Raw genomic sequence first — 18,053 nt, 5'->3', positions numbered from 1 at the left:
ATTAGTTAATTAAAATATAGCTTTCTCGAAGGGGTAATGTCTCCTGATAATAAACCACACAGTAACTCATAAATTAAATATTGGCATTTAATTTCGAAAGTGGATGTTGTCCACCATTTTGTTTTATCCAGTTGGCTATTGCCAGGTGTCTGGAAACTTACTTACACCATGCTTTTATGTCACTTCAACTAGCAAAGACCTTTATAGAAAATTTATGTTTCTCTGACAATACTTACCTGATCACATTAACATTAGGAAATTACTCTCTGCTGCCTCTAATCCAGCCCTTCCTGAAAGACAAAAAATGTCCTTCTATCTATATATCATAAAGCTGAAGGGAAGAGACTGAAACATGATTAACTCCTGTGTTCCCACCAGGTGGCCACCCATATCTGGATGTAACCAGTTTGAACCGGAGCGAATCCTAAAGCAGGATGCTCATATCTGCATGGAAGACTGGGTGGGATTGATAACAAATGTGACGGGAAAAGTATTTTCAGAGAAACATTATCCATAAAAAAAATCATTCAACTGTACTACCCGATCACATTAACAGAATAGGACAACATCTACCCATGTTGCATTGTGATAAATACACTCTGAATGAATGATCTTCTAGCATGAGGTTTGCACAATTGAAGATTATATATTTATACACATGCAAGGGCAATCCATGTGGGATCTACACCTGGCTATTGCCTTAATTTCAGATGTTTCTCAACTGAATCCAGTAAAGGTTGCAGGATTATGCACTGGGCTAGTATACTGCCACGAACAGGGTGTGGTAAATACCAGTGGTTGGATTAATACTCCGATCTACCTTTGGAAGGCCATGTCAGCATTCTCCTTTTCAAGGCCATGTCAGCACTCTTCATTTCAAGCCAATTTCTGCACTCTCCTTCTCAAGGCCATGTCAGCACTCTCCTTTTCAAGGCCATGTCAGCATGTTTTCAATGCCATTTCATCACTCTCCTTTTCAATGCCATGTCAGCATTCACCTTTACAATGCCATGTCAGCATTCTCCTTTTCAATGCCATGTCAGCGTTCTCCTTTTCAAGGGGGCTCTGAGTGGTCTAAAGCACTCACCATTCCGGATGACTGCCATCTCACCTCTGTCTGCATGGGTTCGAGTCCAAGGCTTGGCGAGCATGGGTACGTGGGAAAGCCTGCCAGTAGCTTCTCATGGATTGGTGGTTCTTCCCTGGGTTTTCCAGGGTTCTTCCCTCACCAGTTACCTTGGCCGCCATGTATAGCTATCTTGTGCTGAAAAATGTAATGTGACAACAAAAAAATTCTTTTCAGGTCCACTTCATAACTATCCTTTTTAAGATCATGTCAGCATTCTTCATGTCAAGCTGATTTCTGCACTCTCCTTCTCAAGGCCATGTCAGCACTCTCATTTTAAGGCCATTTCAGCACTTTCATTTTTAAAGCCACGTTGGCAATCTCCCTTAAAATGCAATCTCAGCACTACTGTCCTTTTTAAGGTCATGTCATGCAAACAGAAGCTGGAGAAAGCTGAATGGAGGTGACTCCACTATGTTTTGAACTGAGACATTTTACGCTTGAAAGTCATGAGCCTGTCAAGTGTTCATATTCTGTGACCCCATGTGTAACAGGTTTTGCAGTTTCCCCTACTTTGAAGGCTACACTGAGATGAGAGGACAGCCATTTGTTAGTTACCTGCCAATAAACGATAACCTGTTTTTAGAAATGAAACCGTAATGATGTCATTAGTACAAATGGGTCATTGGAAAGGAACTGCTTACTCACTTGCAAGATGAAGCTAGTGATTTCAGAAAGTAAGTCTTAAATTATAACTGCATAAGTTAGGTGTGAGAAAGAAGTTCAAAATTGGACAAGTTGAGCTATATCAATGCCAAAAAGATACTAAATTTTGGAAATAAGATGAGCAGCATGACCTAGATATTTTGCAACTGGAAAACAAGTTTGAAAGGTCTTTGTTCCAGCCACTATAATCTCTTCCATACTGTCTAAACAAGTCTGGGACCATGGAATTGTATACCTGACTGCGACAGGAGCTAGCCTATTGTCTTCAAAGAGGAAAAGAATACAATTTGGCAGGTGGGAGGAATGAGACTGAGAGTGGTGTGATGACACCATTTGTCGAAAATATGCCACCTACCCTCATGCCTTTCAAACAGAGGGCCATTTAGCTGAAGCTCTGAACTATTTTTGTGTGCATACATCCCTGACAACAGTTTCTCTGGACATGGATGGAATAGCGACAGTAGCTGCTCAATCAGCATGGAGACAACTATGATTTTACTGGGTATGTCTGTTGCCAGATCAAGCAGAAAATTGGTTCAAGATCTGTCTACAATTCGAGAAGGGTAATCAGAACAATTCTGTAAGCGATGCTGTTCATTTTCCGAATTATTTTCAATATTGCTACTTCTGAAGTGAAACAATATGCCACATTCTCTCACAACTGATTGAAAGGGCATATGGGATCTAAGCCCTTGGGTCTGGGAAAGGAGAGACAAAGGTGTTGTTCCATTTCATTGCAAATAGGTCTAGTACCAGTCAAACTCATAGGGTGCACAATGAAGGATGGAGCAAATATTCCATATAAAGCAGTGGGCCTCTCTGTGATAATAGGTCAATCAGGACATTAAACCTGCTCAGGATGTGTCAGACTTGTATGTTTATATGACAATGGGCATATCAATGAAAGTGCTCCCATGCCATAATGCAAAGGTTTGGTCATTGTGTCCGCCTGATAGTTCCCTAAGACCAAATTATCTGACATCAGAACGGTCTTTCTTTTGAAGTGTTCCATCCAAGCATAGGAGGCAATGAAAAAGTGATTTCCAGGAAGTGATGTGAAGGGTCTTTTCCTTGCATTGTCAACTTGCTGCTGACTGTCACAAAGTCCAATTTACTGCTGATTGTCACTAAGTAGCAAATGTGCTTTCCAACCCAACAAACTGATGTCAGAACAGACTGATTTCCAGTTGTGGGGCATCTAAAGGTATTCTTGACACTAGCCATGCCATCTTCCCCTACTGCAAAGATAATATAAAATCATCTCTTTAATGAAAAGGAGATGGAAAAAAAAAACAAGTTCATAACACATATATTCATTGTTCAATTAGCCAAATTTCCAAAACGTGTGTTGCAAACCAAAGTTTAATGACACAATACAATCACACCAGAGAAAACTTGACTGTTACCAATCAATATCACATGGTCAGTAATGACCTGTAATATCTCATAATACAAATAATTTAAATGGGGAAAGTGACAATTGTACACCAGGTATATCATATCTTTTGACTTACTATACCACTGAAAATAACTGCTGGACGGTCAGCATTAAAAATAAAATGCATAGGATTGTTCAGAAGTTTAAACTGGACACAGGTGATAAGTGACCAGGGGAGTTAATCTGTAAGAGTTAGCTCCCTTGTCTATACTTGCTATATAGATGGAAAGACATTTACCGTATTTGCCGGCCTATAAGACTATACTTTTTGACCAGATAATCTTAGCTTCATCTTATACTCCAGATTGACTTATATATGGATTATGTCAACCCGAATCGCTTTACTGTATTTCTGTATGGAAAATAATTCTTAGAGAGTACAAAAATAATGTGTACAACATATTTCATTTTGGGGAAGACATTGTGTATGAACAAATATAGGATCCCACATTTAGTATTTTAAACAATTACATGATCATCAGTATTAAAAATTAACAGAGATCAGATGTAACTGCTCTGAAGCAGCATGCACCAGTAATGTACGTTGTGTGTAATACATGTTGTTTAAATTTAATTACATATATGTGTTAGAATTTACAAGTTAGAAGATGAATAACCATGACAAAGACATATTCCATCACAATTTTCTTCTTGCACCTAGCATATGCCACTATCAATTAATACCACTAGCAAAGCAATTCCTTTTAAATTTTGTTTCCACTCCCATTATTAAAAGAAATCACAGGGCTTTGTAGTGGTATTTGCATGCTAATTAAATATGCTATGGCTGTATTCAGTCATTCCAAGATAACACCTGTTTGAGGTCAAGATTAGCAAGGCTACCAACAGGGAAATGAGGCTAACCATGGGTATTATGAGTACTGTACCATATAGTTAAAGGAAATGCCAAGTGGTTACCACTGTAAATTTCACAGCCAGTGGCATTTTTTAACCTGCCAACAGAACTGACACCAATTTAAACTACAACTAGTATGTGCAAAGATCAAAGCAATTGCTACCTAAGTACAGGAAAAGTACATGCACTTTAAACTAACTCTTAATGGTTGGGAATGGAGAGCTGGTTATACTTGCATTGAAAATTAGCATGCAAAATAATCATTCTTGGGATTTAACCTATTGGAGAATATATGGATATAACTGTTGTGAATATTTAAACCCTGAAGGAGTATGGTATGTATTTTCATAGTTTACATTTACTGTTTCATTTATTAATGGTTTCTCTCTTTGACGAAAGCTTCAGCAACATGCAGGCAAGAAATAAAAATAAAAAAGAACAAAAAAATCCATGAAGAACTGAACTCTCTCTCTTTCATACATTGAACCATATTTCATTTTGATCACGAGGTGCAAAGAGAAAAATGTGATTAAGTACATATGCATCCTTATATCTGTATCTCTCTTCCCCTACCCCCCCCCCCCCGAAAATGCATTTTAGTATTAATGATGCAATTTCCTTATTGCTGGTAATCTGAAATAGCATACAGTGTTACTTTTAATATTTATGAAACCGTAAGTTATAATAATTTAATTCCACACAGAATCGCGAGTTACATAATGTCTGTAACTCAATAAATTTTCAGGTCAGCATCATTATACGTAGCTAAAAGTACATAATACATTTCAAATACTTCTTGTGAAACAAATTAGGTACTTTTAGTTACATTTAAAGATCATGACTGGAAAGGCTACTGAGTTACAAGTAGATAAAATTCGTGATGCTGTGTCGTGATGCTGTGTGGAACGATGTGAAAAACACAATCAGAGGTGTTGATCTGGCCTTGTCTTATACTAGCATCAGCTTACGAGGATGATGGATGGAAAGTTTGCCAAATTTGCTGATTCAGCTTACAGTCAGCATTGACTTATAGGCCGGCAAATATGGTAGTCATTTTTCCAGGAGGGCAAGATCGAGTGGAAACAGAGATTCATTTCCTTATGTTAATGTGATCAGGTTAAATATTTGATGGAGAAATACTGGATTTCAAATCTTGACCAGTTACATTCCTATAATTGTTTATGAGCTTTTTAAATAGCCCCAGTTTAGGCGTGCATATTAGCAATTACAGCTACATTGATCATATTAAATCACCCTTCAGATTGCGCCCAAAATTCAGATCAAATAACATTTTTTTTATAAGGAGGGAGCCCCAGAATTAAGTTTTGAATATTTTTGCTATGCAAGCAAATAGGAGTTAAATGTATCTGGCATGAGGGTTACATTGTAGTTCCATAGATTCAAGACACTGCGGCCCACATACCAAAATTATAGAAATGATACAGTGCTGCTCACTCAACCAGATCATTGTTATATATAGATTTATCTGTAAATCCAAACAGATTCACCTATGACTGACTTTCATATTATATTTTGAATGCTCATATTTGATTTACATATATTAGTTTTCATCATGTTGGGTATTAAAGAACAGAAAGGTGGATAGTCTAATCACACCAGCATTAGAGATGCACAGTATTACTGAAATACCAGTTTACAGTGTCTTTTTTCCTGATGGTATGTACTACTGTATTTTTTTTTTGCATTTCTGGTACTTCCCATTAGTAATGTACATAAATTCCTGAGTAATCTTGTTCAAATTTAATTCTATAAACATATTTTCATTTTACATGGAAAAAAAAATGAATTACTCATTTTATTTTACAAAACAGTTGAATTTGTCAGAAATTATTTTGAATGCTATAATTATTATTCATGATCCTCTAATAACATGTTTGACGCATGTCACGTATGTCAATGTGGTGGTCAAATGTGATATCATGAAAGATATTCTGTTCAAATACAAATCTGTGGAAAAATTTCAGATTAAAAACTGAAAATAAATGTCATCTTTTATTCATTTTCAAGTACATGTTAATGTATTCAAGACAGGTATTCCTTTGTAAGACTGCAAATCATCCCAAGATTTTCTAAATAGCAGTTGTTTTCTGTTTGAATTTTATGCAATTTCTCAAGTTCACTAAATATTTTCTCATTTGATGAGTCAATGTGTTTTATGTTTACTAGCCCTCACCGATAAATATCTTGCCTGGGTATTGGCATCCCACTCAGTTACATAAAAAGGATCTCATACTGAACTAATTAAACAACTGCATGACTTGATAGTACATGTTTTCCTGTATTCCCAAGGACCTCAAGAGAACAGTCACTGTCAACTTAATTGCTCTTAAACACATAAATTCTACAGTACTTATCATCTAATCACATAACGACCACACATCATGAAACTCTAATTTCACACTTGCATGGTTTTCCTCTTGTTTCAGTTATATGACTTAGTACTAACACCTAGTACAAAGAATTATTCCTGTCACAAATTACTAAATATGTGGACCTAAAAATATCAAGAATTCCCTATTTTAAGAAATGTGAGGGTCCATTTTATGTCCTATTCCATGCTATCATAAAGTCATGTGAATGCTGTACATTATGACATCTACTCCTAGAAATTGGCCAATTAGTAGGGTTGAAAATATCTTCCAAATATTGACTTCCCTTAATCAACAAATTATCACTAAAAAATCTTTATATCAACAAGCTATGCCAGCAAAATGTCTTTAACAAGGTGCCTCCTATAAGTGTAAGGTTAACCATCTCATTTTAGTTACAGTTTTTAGTTTAGAACTTGTACAACAATTAACATAAACATAGAAAATTCAACTATAAAGTACTGACTATTAAACTGGCCAGGGAGGGAGGGGGTGCAATTTTCTTTTTTCTTTTATCTCAAGATAATTATTTTTTTCTTACAATAATTTAAAGGATCTGATAGGTGTTATTTTGCTATAAACTAGAGTACCATAGTTTTTCCAGTTATTGACAGACCAAGTTTTTCTTCAAAATAGTCTCTGGCCCCTGTCTCAGAACATTAAATTGTTGTTCATAATATAATTATGGTATACCATGGTATGTATCGTGATATGTTCATAATACAGCGACACAAATTTTTTTGTGGTACCCAGCTCTAACCAACATGTTACACTATGTCTAAGAACCCATGTTAAACATTTATGGAAAATGTTTGAAATTAAAATGGACAAAGATCAAGATTAGTAATTTGACCTTGACCTATTAACTGAGTCTAAAGTTATTTTTTTAAGTAACACCTCCAAGGTGAGAGAGCTGAAAGAACACTATTGCTGGGAAAGACCATGACTGTAAGATATTTTTTTAGTTCCTTACTCAATGAAACAAGACATAGATTTTTTGCATGAGATCCATCAAAAGTTACTGTAAATCCAGAAATCCAGCAAAAAATTATAATATTTACCGCCTCTTGCCTGGCCATCTCCTGTACAGCTGACCAGAATGCAATCTGTATGCCCTGCCTACTGAAATACTTGGCCCACATGTCTCTGTAATACAGTAAGCTTTAATTACTCAATATCATGCTTTATTTCAAGTTCATATGAATTAATTACATTTATCAATGTATCAATAATATTTCAAGTTCATATGAATTAATTACATTTATCACTATGTATCAATAATATTTCAAGTTTATATGAATTAATTACATTTATCACTATGTATCAATAATATTTCAAGTTCATATGAATTAATTACATTTATCACTATGTATCAATAATATTTCAAGTTCATATCAATTACATTTATCACTATGTATCAATAATAGTTCAAGTTCATATCAATTAATTACATTTATCACTATGTATCAATAATATTTCAAGTTTATATGAACAGTTAGCTGTCAGATATTTATAACAAAACAAAATTTCTATCTCAGTATCTCTTTTCATCAGATCTAAGATGGGTGCAGATCTGACAATACCTGCGAGTCTGAAATAGATACAGGCAATGGGTAAGCTAGTGCAGTGAGAACTGTTTATGACAAACTAAGATTTTAAAAATTTCTAAAAACTAGGACTTCGTATAAAGGGAGAAGGCATTTGAGGAAAGGTTACATATGTCAACAAAATGAAGAAAATGGAAAATCAGACCATGACTGGATACAAGAAGTTGTTGTTACTGAAGAGAGGCATTATGGGAAGCAACACTGCAGATAGGCCAACAAGTTGTTCAGTCACCTACTGTTTTTCCTGACAAAACTGGTCATGGTAAAGAACAACTGTAAAGTGTCAAATTCAGTGATCGATGGTCTGTTCCAAAGCAATTTATGCAACTTGCAACTAATGAATTGATTCATTAAGACTGACATTTGCATGCAGATAGCACGGTGACCTGCCCCAGACTGCACAGTGACTTTCCCCAGATTGCACAGTGAACTGCCTCAGACGCTGCTGAACTCATGCAAACTAAATTTATTGGATATGTGCAGACCATCTGGCATCAAATTTACCAGTGTATGATTGGTTTCCACCATGGCCAGTAAGGTTAAAAAAACACGAAAAGTGGAAGACATCTTTTTATCTACATTGTAAACAGTAAAAATACTCAACTCTCGTACCTCTGTGTTTCAGTAAGGAAATCTGCTTTGTTGATGAGAAGGAGGTTGACCTTGTTTGGATCCACCTCTTCCACATATGTAGCCAAATCCTCACAGTAGAATAACAGTGGGTTCCTGGCATCCACTATTTGTGCCACAATATCACTGAAATACAGAAAAGAGCATCAACAGTTTAATTTTATTCTCTATAATTTCATGCAATATCTGAATATATTAGTTATGTAAGCAAAGTCAAGAAAAGGGTTTGATAAATATTAACATTAAAATGGTGTCCTTATTATAGAGATGTCCATTAAGACAGGTATTACTACATAATGCACAATATAATCAGCTACTCCCTGAAAACAAGCAAAAAATACTCTTTTTAGCATCCTCGTTATCTTTAAATTTGTTTCGCATCATAAGTAAATTTAGTAATAAGAAACAAATCAACACGAAATACTGTCAGTTCCTGTGAGCTGACAACTATTTGCAAACATGTCACAAATCTCAATGAAAAAAAATAATTTAGTTTTCATAATATCATTTTAATTATAATTTAATTAGAGTGTATCTGATTGTGTTTGTTGCTGATTTCTTTTACTCGGTATTATGAAGTCATTATGATTAAGAAACTAGTTTAATTTACAGATTATATTATAAAAAGTATACATTTATGGGGATATGGTAGCAGTTGATATAAGTCAATAAAATAAACACACATTTATGGGGATATGGTAACATTTGATATGAGTCAATAAAATAAGTACACATTTATGGGGATATGGTAGGATCTGATAGGAGTCAATAAAATAAATACACATTTATGGGGATATGGTAACATTTGATATGAGTCAATAAAATAAGTACACATTTATGGGGATATGGTAACATTTGATATGAGTCAATAAAATAAATACACATTTACAGGGATATGGTAGCAGTCGATACATGTCAATAAAATAAAGAAATTTATGGGGATATGGTAGCAGTCAATACGAGTCAATAAAATAAATCACATTTACGAGGATATAGTACAGTCAATACAAGTCAATAATTTGGACAATCAGTGTCTGAGCAGATATGCAAATGAGCATTCTTCAATTTTCCAATGAGTCAATTATGCGGGCCTGAAGATCCCCAATGCCCCTGATATATGTCAGACCTTCGTTCTATTACTCTCCACAGCTGTCGCCAGAAGTCCAAATTCTTCTCATATGGAGTCATGACAAGTCCCTCCACTTCCTGAAGGCTGGAAAACACAAGATTCATTATGGACTTAATCTTAAAGAAAGCAATAACATAAAGTGAGATTAGTTTCTGAAAAACTGAAAATTTCTAATCACTACAGTTATACATCAATATGAAATGATAAAATGGCGTGTAGAAATTTAAATCTTTTAAATAACAATAATAATATATTTTATTAAATGATTTAGGTCACCCACCCATATCATAAAATACAATACAAGTAAATATAATGTGCGCCATGGTGTAAAGAAGTTAAATATAGTATTCATCATGATTATACATACATAATTTCCTATGATCTGTGCATTATTAGCAGCAAAGTAGGAGTAAATATCTGATGTTAATTTATTAATACATTGTAATTCCAGAATAGTAAAGGTTTCATGTAGTCAACAATTTCAATTCGCTCATTTCCTATGGCCTCATATTACGTAGTAATTGCATTTAGATGGGACCATCATTCATTATCCCATGCACTGATTGAAGTATAACTAAATAAAACAGTCAGGCATTCTTTATTTCTTTAGGATTATCTTGCTCAAAGCTCTATCAAACCACAACAGAATTACCATCAATGAAAAGCTTGGTCCAATAAAAAAAATCAAGTGTTTTAATGATTCAGTGGGTTTGCTTATCTGTCAAGACACTGAGCACAACTGATACAAGTTATTAATTTCTATGCATTGATTCTGATAAGAAGCCAATGTTTAAATGTATCATTTTGAATTTAAGGCAAGAATAGCGCATGTCCAAACACAGAATGGAAAATAAGGATTGAAAAACAACTTTCACAATAACACGAATAATGTGCATTTCTTACCTAGCCAAAGTGCGGCGCCAATCAAGAAAAGTTTCTCTTTCACTTGCACTCAGATCTTCCGGAGTTGTTGTTTTATCCCATGGTGGTCTATGAAATATAAACAATGTAACATCATGAATCATGCTTTGAAAACATAATTAAAATTCAGATTTGTAAAGGTATCATTAATAACTATGACTGCTACTAATAACAATGAAATATTGAGCTATAAAAGTGCAAAATAAAAAAATGTAAATTGTCAGGCCAAAACATCACTATGTTTTTCAGTATTTTCTACACTCCTGAAAACTTAGAGGTAAAAGTTTCTGAATTTCCTATTGAGAAAAATATCCAGGGATGTAATAGAATTGTATGAGAGTTAATAAAAATAGCAGCTGCTAAACTATGAAAGTATGTTTAGTTTTCTTGAATTTGAATGAATTAAGATCATTAGAATTTTTGGTTATTCATAATACCTTCTTGGAATTCGCAACAGACTGGCATGTTTCTTATGAAGCTCAGACACTTTCTGTTTCTCCTCAAGTGACAGAAGTCCTGAGTGGGTCTTGGAGTCAACAACTTTTACATTCAACTTTTCTAAAACAAAGAAAAAAATATCTGTTGGACATTTTTTGACTTGTATATACTAGTCCTCAGTGATTCCTAAACACATTGTATATACTAGTCCTCAGTGATTCCTAGACGCATTGTATATACTAGTCCTCAGTGATTCCTAGACACATTGTATATACTAGTCCTCAGTGATTCCTAGACACATTGTATATACTAGTCCTCGGTGATTCCTAGACACATTGTATATACTAGTCCTCAGTGATTCCTAGACACATTGTATATACTAGTCCTCAGTGATTCCTAGACACATTGTATATACTAGTCCTCAGTGATTCCTAGACACATTGTATATACTAGTCCTCAGTGATTCCTAGACACATTGTATATACTAGTCCTCAGTGATTCCTAGACACATTGTATATACTAGTCCTCAGTGATTCCTAAACACATTGTATCTACTAGTCCTCAGTGATTCCTAGACACATTGTATATACTAGTCCTCAGTGATTCCTAGACACATTGTATATACTAGTCCTCAGTGATTCCTAGATGCATTGTATATACTAGTCCTCAGTGATTCCTAGATGCATTGTATATACTAGTCCTAGCTGTCTCCTGTACATGTACACTGTATCTACTAGTCCTCAGTGATTCCTAGATACATTGTATATACTAGTCCTCAGTGATTCCTAGACACATTGTATATACTAGTCCTCAGTGATTCCTAAACACATTGTATATACTAGTCCTCAGTGATTCCTAAACACATTGTATATACTAGTCCTCAGTGATTCCTAGATGCATTGTATATACTAGTCCTAGCTGTCTCCTGTACATGTACACTGTATCTACTAGTCCTCAGTGATTCCTAGACACATTGTATATACTAGTCCTCAGTGATTCCTAGACACATTGTATATACTAGTCCTCAGTGATTCCTAGATGCATTGTATATACTAGTCCTAGCTGTCTCCTGTACATGTACACTGTATCTACTAGTCCTAGCTGAGTCCTACAAACACTGAATATGGCAGTCCTAGCCAAGTCCTACACACACTGTACATGCTAGTCCCAGATGACTCATACATACATGTACACTATATATACATGTTGATGATGCTTACAGATGTACTAGTTGAGTCTGATACACACTGTATATCTTAGTCCTAGATGACTCCTAAGTACACATACACCGAATATGCTAGTCCTAGATGATTCCTACACAGTATATAGTAGTCATAGACAAATTCCTACATACATGATATATACCATACACTGCATATACTAGTCCTAGATGACTGATACAAACACTGTATATACTAGTCCTAGCTGAGTCCCACGTACACTGTATATACTAGTCCTAGATGAGTCCTCCATACACTGTATATACTAGTCCTAGATGAGTCCTCCATACACTGCATATACTAGTCCTAGATGACTGATACAAACACTGTATATACTAGTCCTAGATGAGTCCCACGTACACTGTATATATTAGTCCTAGCTGAGTCCCACGTACACTGTATATACTAGTCCTAGATGAGTCCTCCATACACTGTATATACTAGTCCTAGATGAGTCCTCCATATTGTATATACTAGTCCTCCATACACTGTATATGCTAGTCCTAGATGAGTCCTCCATACATTGTATATACAATTTATAGCACATTATTAAATGCTCTAATGCATATCTCTGGATATACAATATACATACCATATATATTTGTTTATAACTTGTGGCCATCTGCAAACAATACAGACCCTAATCTGCCAGTGCATTATATGGCAGCAGATCAAGGACATTGTTGTTGGTACTTATAGGTTATTGCATTTGTATGGGAAAATATGAACAAGTTTTTCGGATGGAAACACCGCATGACCCTTGGAGTGCAGTATATCCATCCCACAAAATGAGTTCATATTTTCCCATACAAATGCAGTAACCTTTTTAATTATATGCTCATTTTCTTATTCTACCTAAGGCTTAATTATATAAACAAAAATACACTCTAAGAAACAAAATAACTGAATTTATGCTGTATTCCAAACTAAATACACAAGCGCAGATTCATCAGTACATAACAATATTATTAATGTGCACATAACTCTGCCCAGATAAATTTGAACTTAGTCGCGAGCTAAACATCACTTTCATAGAAAAAAAATGGCATTTTTCTCTACTTAAAATTGAAATTTACAGACATATTGTGAATGAATGTGCATTGCAACCACTTTTCCATTTACTATTTAGTCTGGAATGAATAGATTTTGGTATTTTTGTTGATTCTACAAAATTTTGTGATTATGGACTGGATTTATCTGTGCCAATTCTACATGAAGTACATCTGATTTCAGCAAGGAAACAAGCGTGTTGACCTCTGCAAGTGTGTTTCTGTTCTGTCAATGTTGTTGTAGGGTTTAACGCCATTTTTCAGCACACGAAAGGCTATACATGGCGGTCAGTATTAATGGTGGAGGAAGAACCTGGGAAAACCCCGGAATGAACCACCGACCCACGAGAAGCTACTGGAAAGCTTTCTCACATACCCACATTAGCCGAATCCGAGACTCATACCCATGCAGACAGAGGTGAGATGGCAGTGATTCGTAACGGAAAGCGCTTTAGACCACTCGGCCACTCAGGGCCCCCATTCTGTCACTGAATGTTTGGAATCATAATGAGGGGGAAAATATGAATTGATTCAATTGTAATTATCAAAAAGACACTTTGAAATATAATGTTCATTTCATTTTGAGTGCAGTAGGGAGGATGTAACTGCATTTGGAATGTAGTCGTTACAATTTTTAAATGTGTAATCAAGCTTTAGAACCCATCACATTCCAACTTGAAGAACAAAGAAAGTACATTTTGAAAAAATTTAAAATGTAAAACTGCAAGTAAATTTTTGGCCATTCCTATTAAGTACCAGATAAAGATGACATGTTATGCCTTATCACTTCCATGTCATTTGTAGGAAGCCAGCAATTTTATGACCTGTCTGGCATCTATCGCTAGCCTAAATCCGAAACATTGTATCAAAAATGTTAACGTGGAATATTTCAAAGCAGCTGGTATGTGGCAGTCCATGAAACATCTGCTTTAGTTCATTCAGAAATTAATTTTATCAGCCAAAACATAAAGCGTCTACTATGTCAGCATACATGATTTGTTTACAAAGTAAATCCTAATACACTATTGGGCACACGAGGTGTAATATATTGTAAACTACTGCACTATTCTGACAATGAAAATTTAACGGAGACAAAAATGAGCATATAATAATAATGATTTCTGTATTCCTAACAAACTGCACAGACCCAGATCTGCTGGTACATCAAGAAAGGACCGATCTGAGTCAATACAATGTGCAGTTGGACTCGACTTAAAAATGAGTATATATGCCACAATGTGCATACTACTGTTTTAATTAAAGCTTTATTAAATACTGGGCCTGACACCAGACTAAAATGTTTAGGAAGAGTGACTTCTCTCCTATACCTGAATACAGCACAGTCGTGTAAAAATAGGGAGACACGAGTGTAGAGTGATAAAAATTTTGAATATTTAAAATATTCACCTAAAAACTGATGTTATTAAACTCTTTCACCAAAAAAGGAAATACTCATTAAACTCATGAAAAAAGTAAAATCTTCGTCTGATTCAGTATCATTGTATCAGTAATTGCAACCTTGTTTTTGCAAAAGACAGTAACTTTAAAATCGGTTACAAATGAGAATGTGTGCCAGGTACAAAACTGCTCATTACTTTAACCAAAGCTTAGTAAATGTTATTAAAAGACAGCATGCTGAGCTGACTGGAAAACTGAACATGCCCTTGGAGAGCCCGGCAGATAACGCCTCTGCATTTATAAAATTTGTGTCCACAATTAAGTTCTGATGTAAAAAACAAAAGTAGTAACCTTAGTATTGGAGTTAGTAAAATGAGCTAATTCAAGGTTTCTTTGTTTTACTACCATGGCCTATAGTAAAATCCTTTCTACGTAGCCTGCAAGGGGCGCGAAGCTGCCCTAGAACGGAACAATGTATTGTGTAATTCATGTATTCATCTCTGAATCAGTTTTCGTCTTCCCTAATTCATCTGTGAAATTATTGGACAAATATTTTTGCTCTAAGATGCGCATTGATTAGAATAAATCTGACTTGACTTTTAGCACCAAATACCTACAGACTGGTTCTGTACCAGATATGAATTAGAACAAAGCCATACAGCTGCTAACAATAGAAACCAAGGTCAAAAGTAGAAACCAGCATGTTTCTTGGAAATAGGGTAACTGCTATAAATAGAAAATAACTGTTAGGAAACTGCATGCAAGTCTTCGGACAATCGTACTCTTGTGTCGTAGTTACATAGAAATCTTCTTTTCTAGAATACGGTCTGTGGGATTAATGGGATCTTAATAAAAATGAGAAAACAAATTATTAATGTTTCTGAAGGGGGATATATAAAAAATGCGTAATCCAAATACAGTTAGGCACAAGGCATAATATAGTGAAAAAATCATAATGATTATGCCAAAAGTGTAATGGTTGGCATGTATGCTGTGGTTGTTGTTGTGATTTGGATTTTTAATGCAATGTGGCAGTTTATAGTGATGTCTAGCACTGGGGCATCATGCCGCAGACATGTAGCATGATGTCCCACCCAGTCACATTATTCTGACACTGGGCCGACCAGTCCTAACACTAACCTCTTAATGCTGAGCGCCAAGCGAGGCAGCTGTTAGTACCATTTTTGTAAGTCTTTGGTATGACTTGGCCAGGGATCAAACCCACGACGTCCCGCATCCGAGGCGGACGCTCTAACCACTAGGCCACCGGAGCGGTCTGGCATGTATGCATAATGCTGATCAAAATTTCCAGGTCCTATCTACCATTTTTTATGATAAAACGATAGATACATCAAAGTTTCTGTTACCAAATTTGATCGCGATTTTCTTCAAGTTCAACAAATAGGGATCAATATCTTGGTATTTTCTGGTTTAAAAAATGGGATCCACGGGTTCACGAGTTATCAGGGCACGAGTTATGGAGCGATTGGTGTACTTCTTTTAAAGTTTGTAAAGTGGTTTTGATTTGTTGTTTTCTCTGATCTGACATGTTTTGATGTTTGAAAAGATGCATCTACTCTAATATTTTTTATCAGATAACGTCCACAATTCGCACTGTAATGCATTTCACTTAACATCTGGTGCCATTTTCTTTAAAAATACAGATTGGTTCACAACTTCCCCAGCTTATCAGTAAAATGAATCTGTGAGGCAGAGTTCACATTTGAAGAAGCCTGTCTGTTTTCTTGGAAGTAAGTCATATATAGTTGCTGTAAATAGCAAATAAGGAAAGTACATTTATGCTATTCTCATACTGCAGTCACCTTTTTTAAGAATATTCTCGAATTTATATCAGTGCAAATTAAAGATATGATAACGAAAGTGTCAAAAAAAACTTTTGTTGCCTCATTTTTTTAATGTACCAAAAATGTATAGTCCATATACAGTCTAGTGTAATGCGCAATTTGGTGAAAGAAAGCATAATGATAAATAATGGCAACATTTAAGCATAATTAATTCTCTGTTGCCTCATTACACGTTGTACCTACTCTGGGAATTATTATGCAAAGTCAGTAAAGGAATGGATAGGCTATCCAGACGTAGTAACTAGCAATACACTTTTGGAACAAATGTATTAAGATGTATATATGTTTGCTATTTATTTTATTTCCCTCCTTCCTTGCTACCCTTCTTGACTAAAATCCAACAAGCTATGTATGTATGTATGTATGTATGTATGTATGTATGAATGTATGTATATATGTATGTATGTACAGTAGTCCCCCTCTTGAACGCCCCCCCCCCCCCCATCGGCCACCTGCTCCTTGCGGCCAAAATTCGTTGGCACTGATAACGCAACCAGCATATTAGTGCAATAATATAAAATTTACCCCTCACAAGCGGCCGCATTTTATTTTAATATGTATCCAGAAACAGTATTTTATTCATAATATGTGTTAAGTAATCCGATTTATGTTTCCCAATGTCAGGTTTTCGTTATTGAAGGAAGTGTTGACTAAAGTACATGTGCCACTAAGGTAAATATTATATCATTTACACCTCATGAGAAGCCACATTTATTCCATAAAGTCGAGAAAGACTCATATTTTCATCCATACAAAACGGTAAGTACATGTAATCCAATTAGGCATACTGCTGTGTTATCATAAGATGGCTGGTTTAGTCACTGATAACTGATAAGATTACAATCATTGAACAGTAGTAACAGCTGAGAAGTGGCAGTATCGATGTACAATACACAAGTCAGCAGGAAAATGGTTTGATAGCCTTTATGGCTTCCCTTAGTAAGATGTTGAGCTTGTTCACTTTGATAATAAGTAGCTGTTACTACTGACAAAAATGTCAAAATTACAAATCCTAACGGCCGCGAGGTCAAATCTGCAAGATGTTAATGGTACATATCGAAACCGTTTCGGCTTCTCTCACATACTGTAAAAAAAAATGTATAAAAACAACAGGGTACCAGACTGCGACTAACGAATCACGTGACAACATCACTTCCTTTATAAACACGACAATTTGTTTAGATGCATACAAAATTGTTTTATCAGTATTGTAGTTTGCAATATGAATAACTTACTGCAAAAATATCAACATGTCATCGAGGAAAAGAAAAATTCTCAGTTTCGAAAAGAAAGTGAAATTAATTCAACTGACCGAGAAGG

General features: G+C 35.3%; 1 protein-coding gene across 1 annotated transcript in view; it reads right to left on the bottom strand.

The window, feature by feature from the left end:
- The window catches only part of LOC149782014 (large subunit GTPase 1 homolog), a 61,957-nt gene that overhangs the window by 32,179 nt on the left and 11,725 nt on the right, over nucleotides 1-18,053 (bottom strand). Inside the window, exons 3-7 of the mRNA XM_089933416.1 lie at nucleotides 11,201-11,321; nucleotides 10,746-10,832; nucleotides 9,840-9,926; nucleotides 8,696-8,839; nucleotides 7,538-7,622 (exon numbers count right to left, since the gene is read on the bottom strand). Of these exons, the coding sequence (XP_089789542.1) occupies nucleotides 7,538-7,622; nucleotides 8,696-8,839; nucleotides 9,840-9,926; nucleotides 10,746-10,832; nucleotides 11,201-11,321 (524 nt within the window). The remainder of the gene's footprint in view (nucleotides 1-7,537; nucleotides 7,623-8,695; nucleotides 8,840-9,839; nucleotides 9,927-10,745; nucleotides 10,833-11,200; nucleotides 11,322-18,053) is intronic.

This window comes from Sinohyriopsis cumingii, chromosome 15 (genome assembly GCF_028554795.1).
Source record: "Sinohyriopsis cumingii isolate HCF-2022 chromosome 15, ASM2855479v2, whole genome shotgun sequence".
Taxonomy (NCBI): Eukaryota; Metazoa; Mollusca; class Bivalvia; order Unionida; family Unionidae; genus Sinohyriopsis; species Sinohyriopsis cumingii.
The sequence above is the reverse complement of the archived record's forward strand: the minus strand, read 5'-3'. Positions and strand labels throughout refer to the sequence as shown.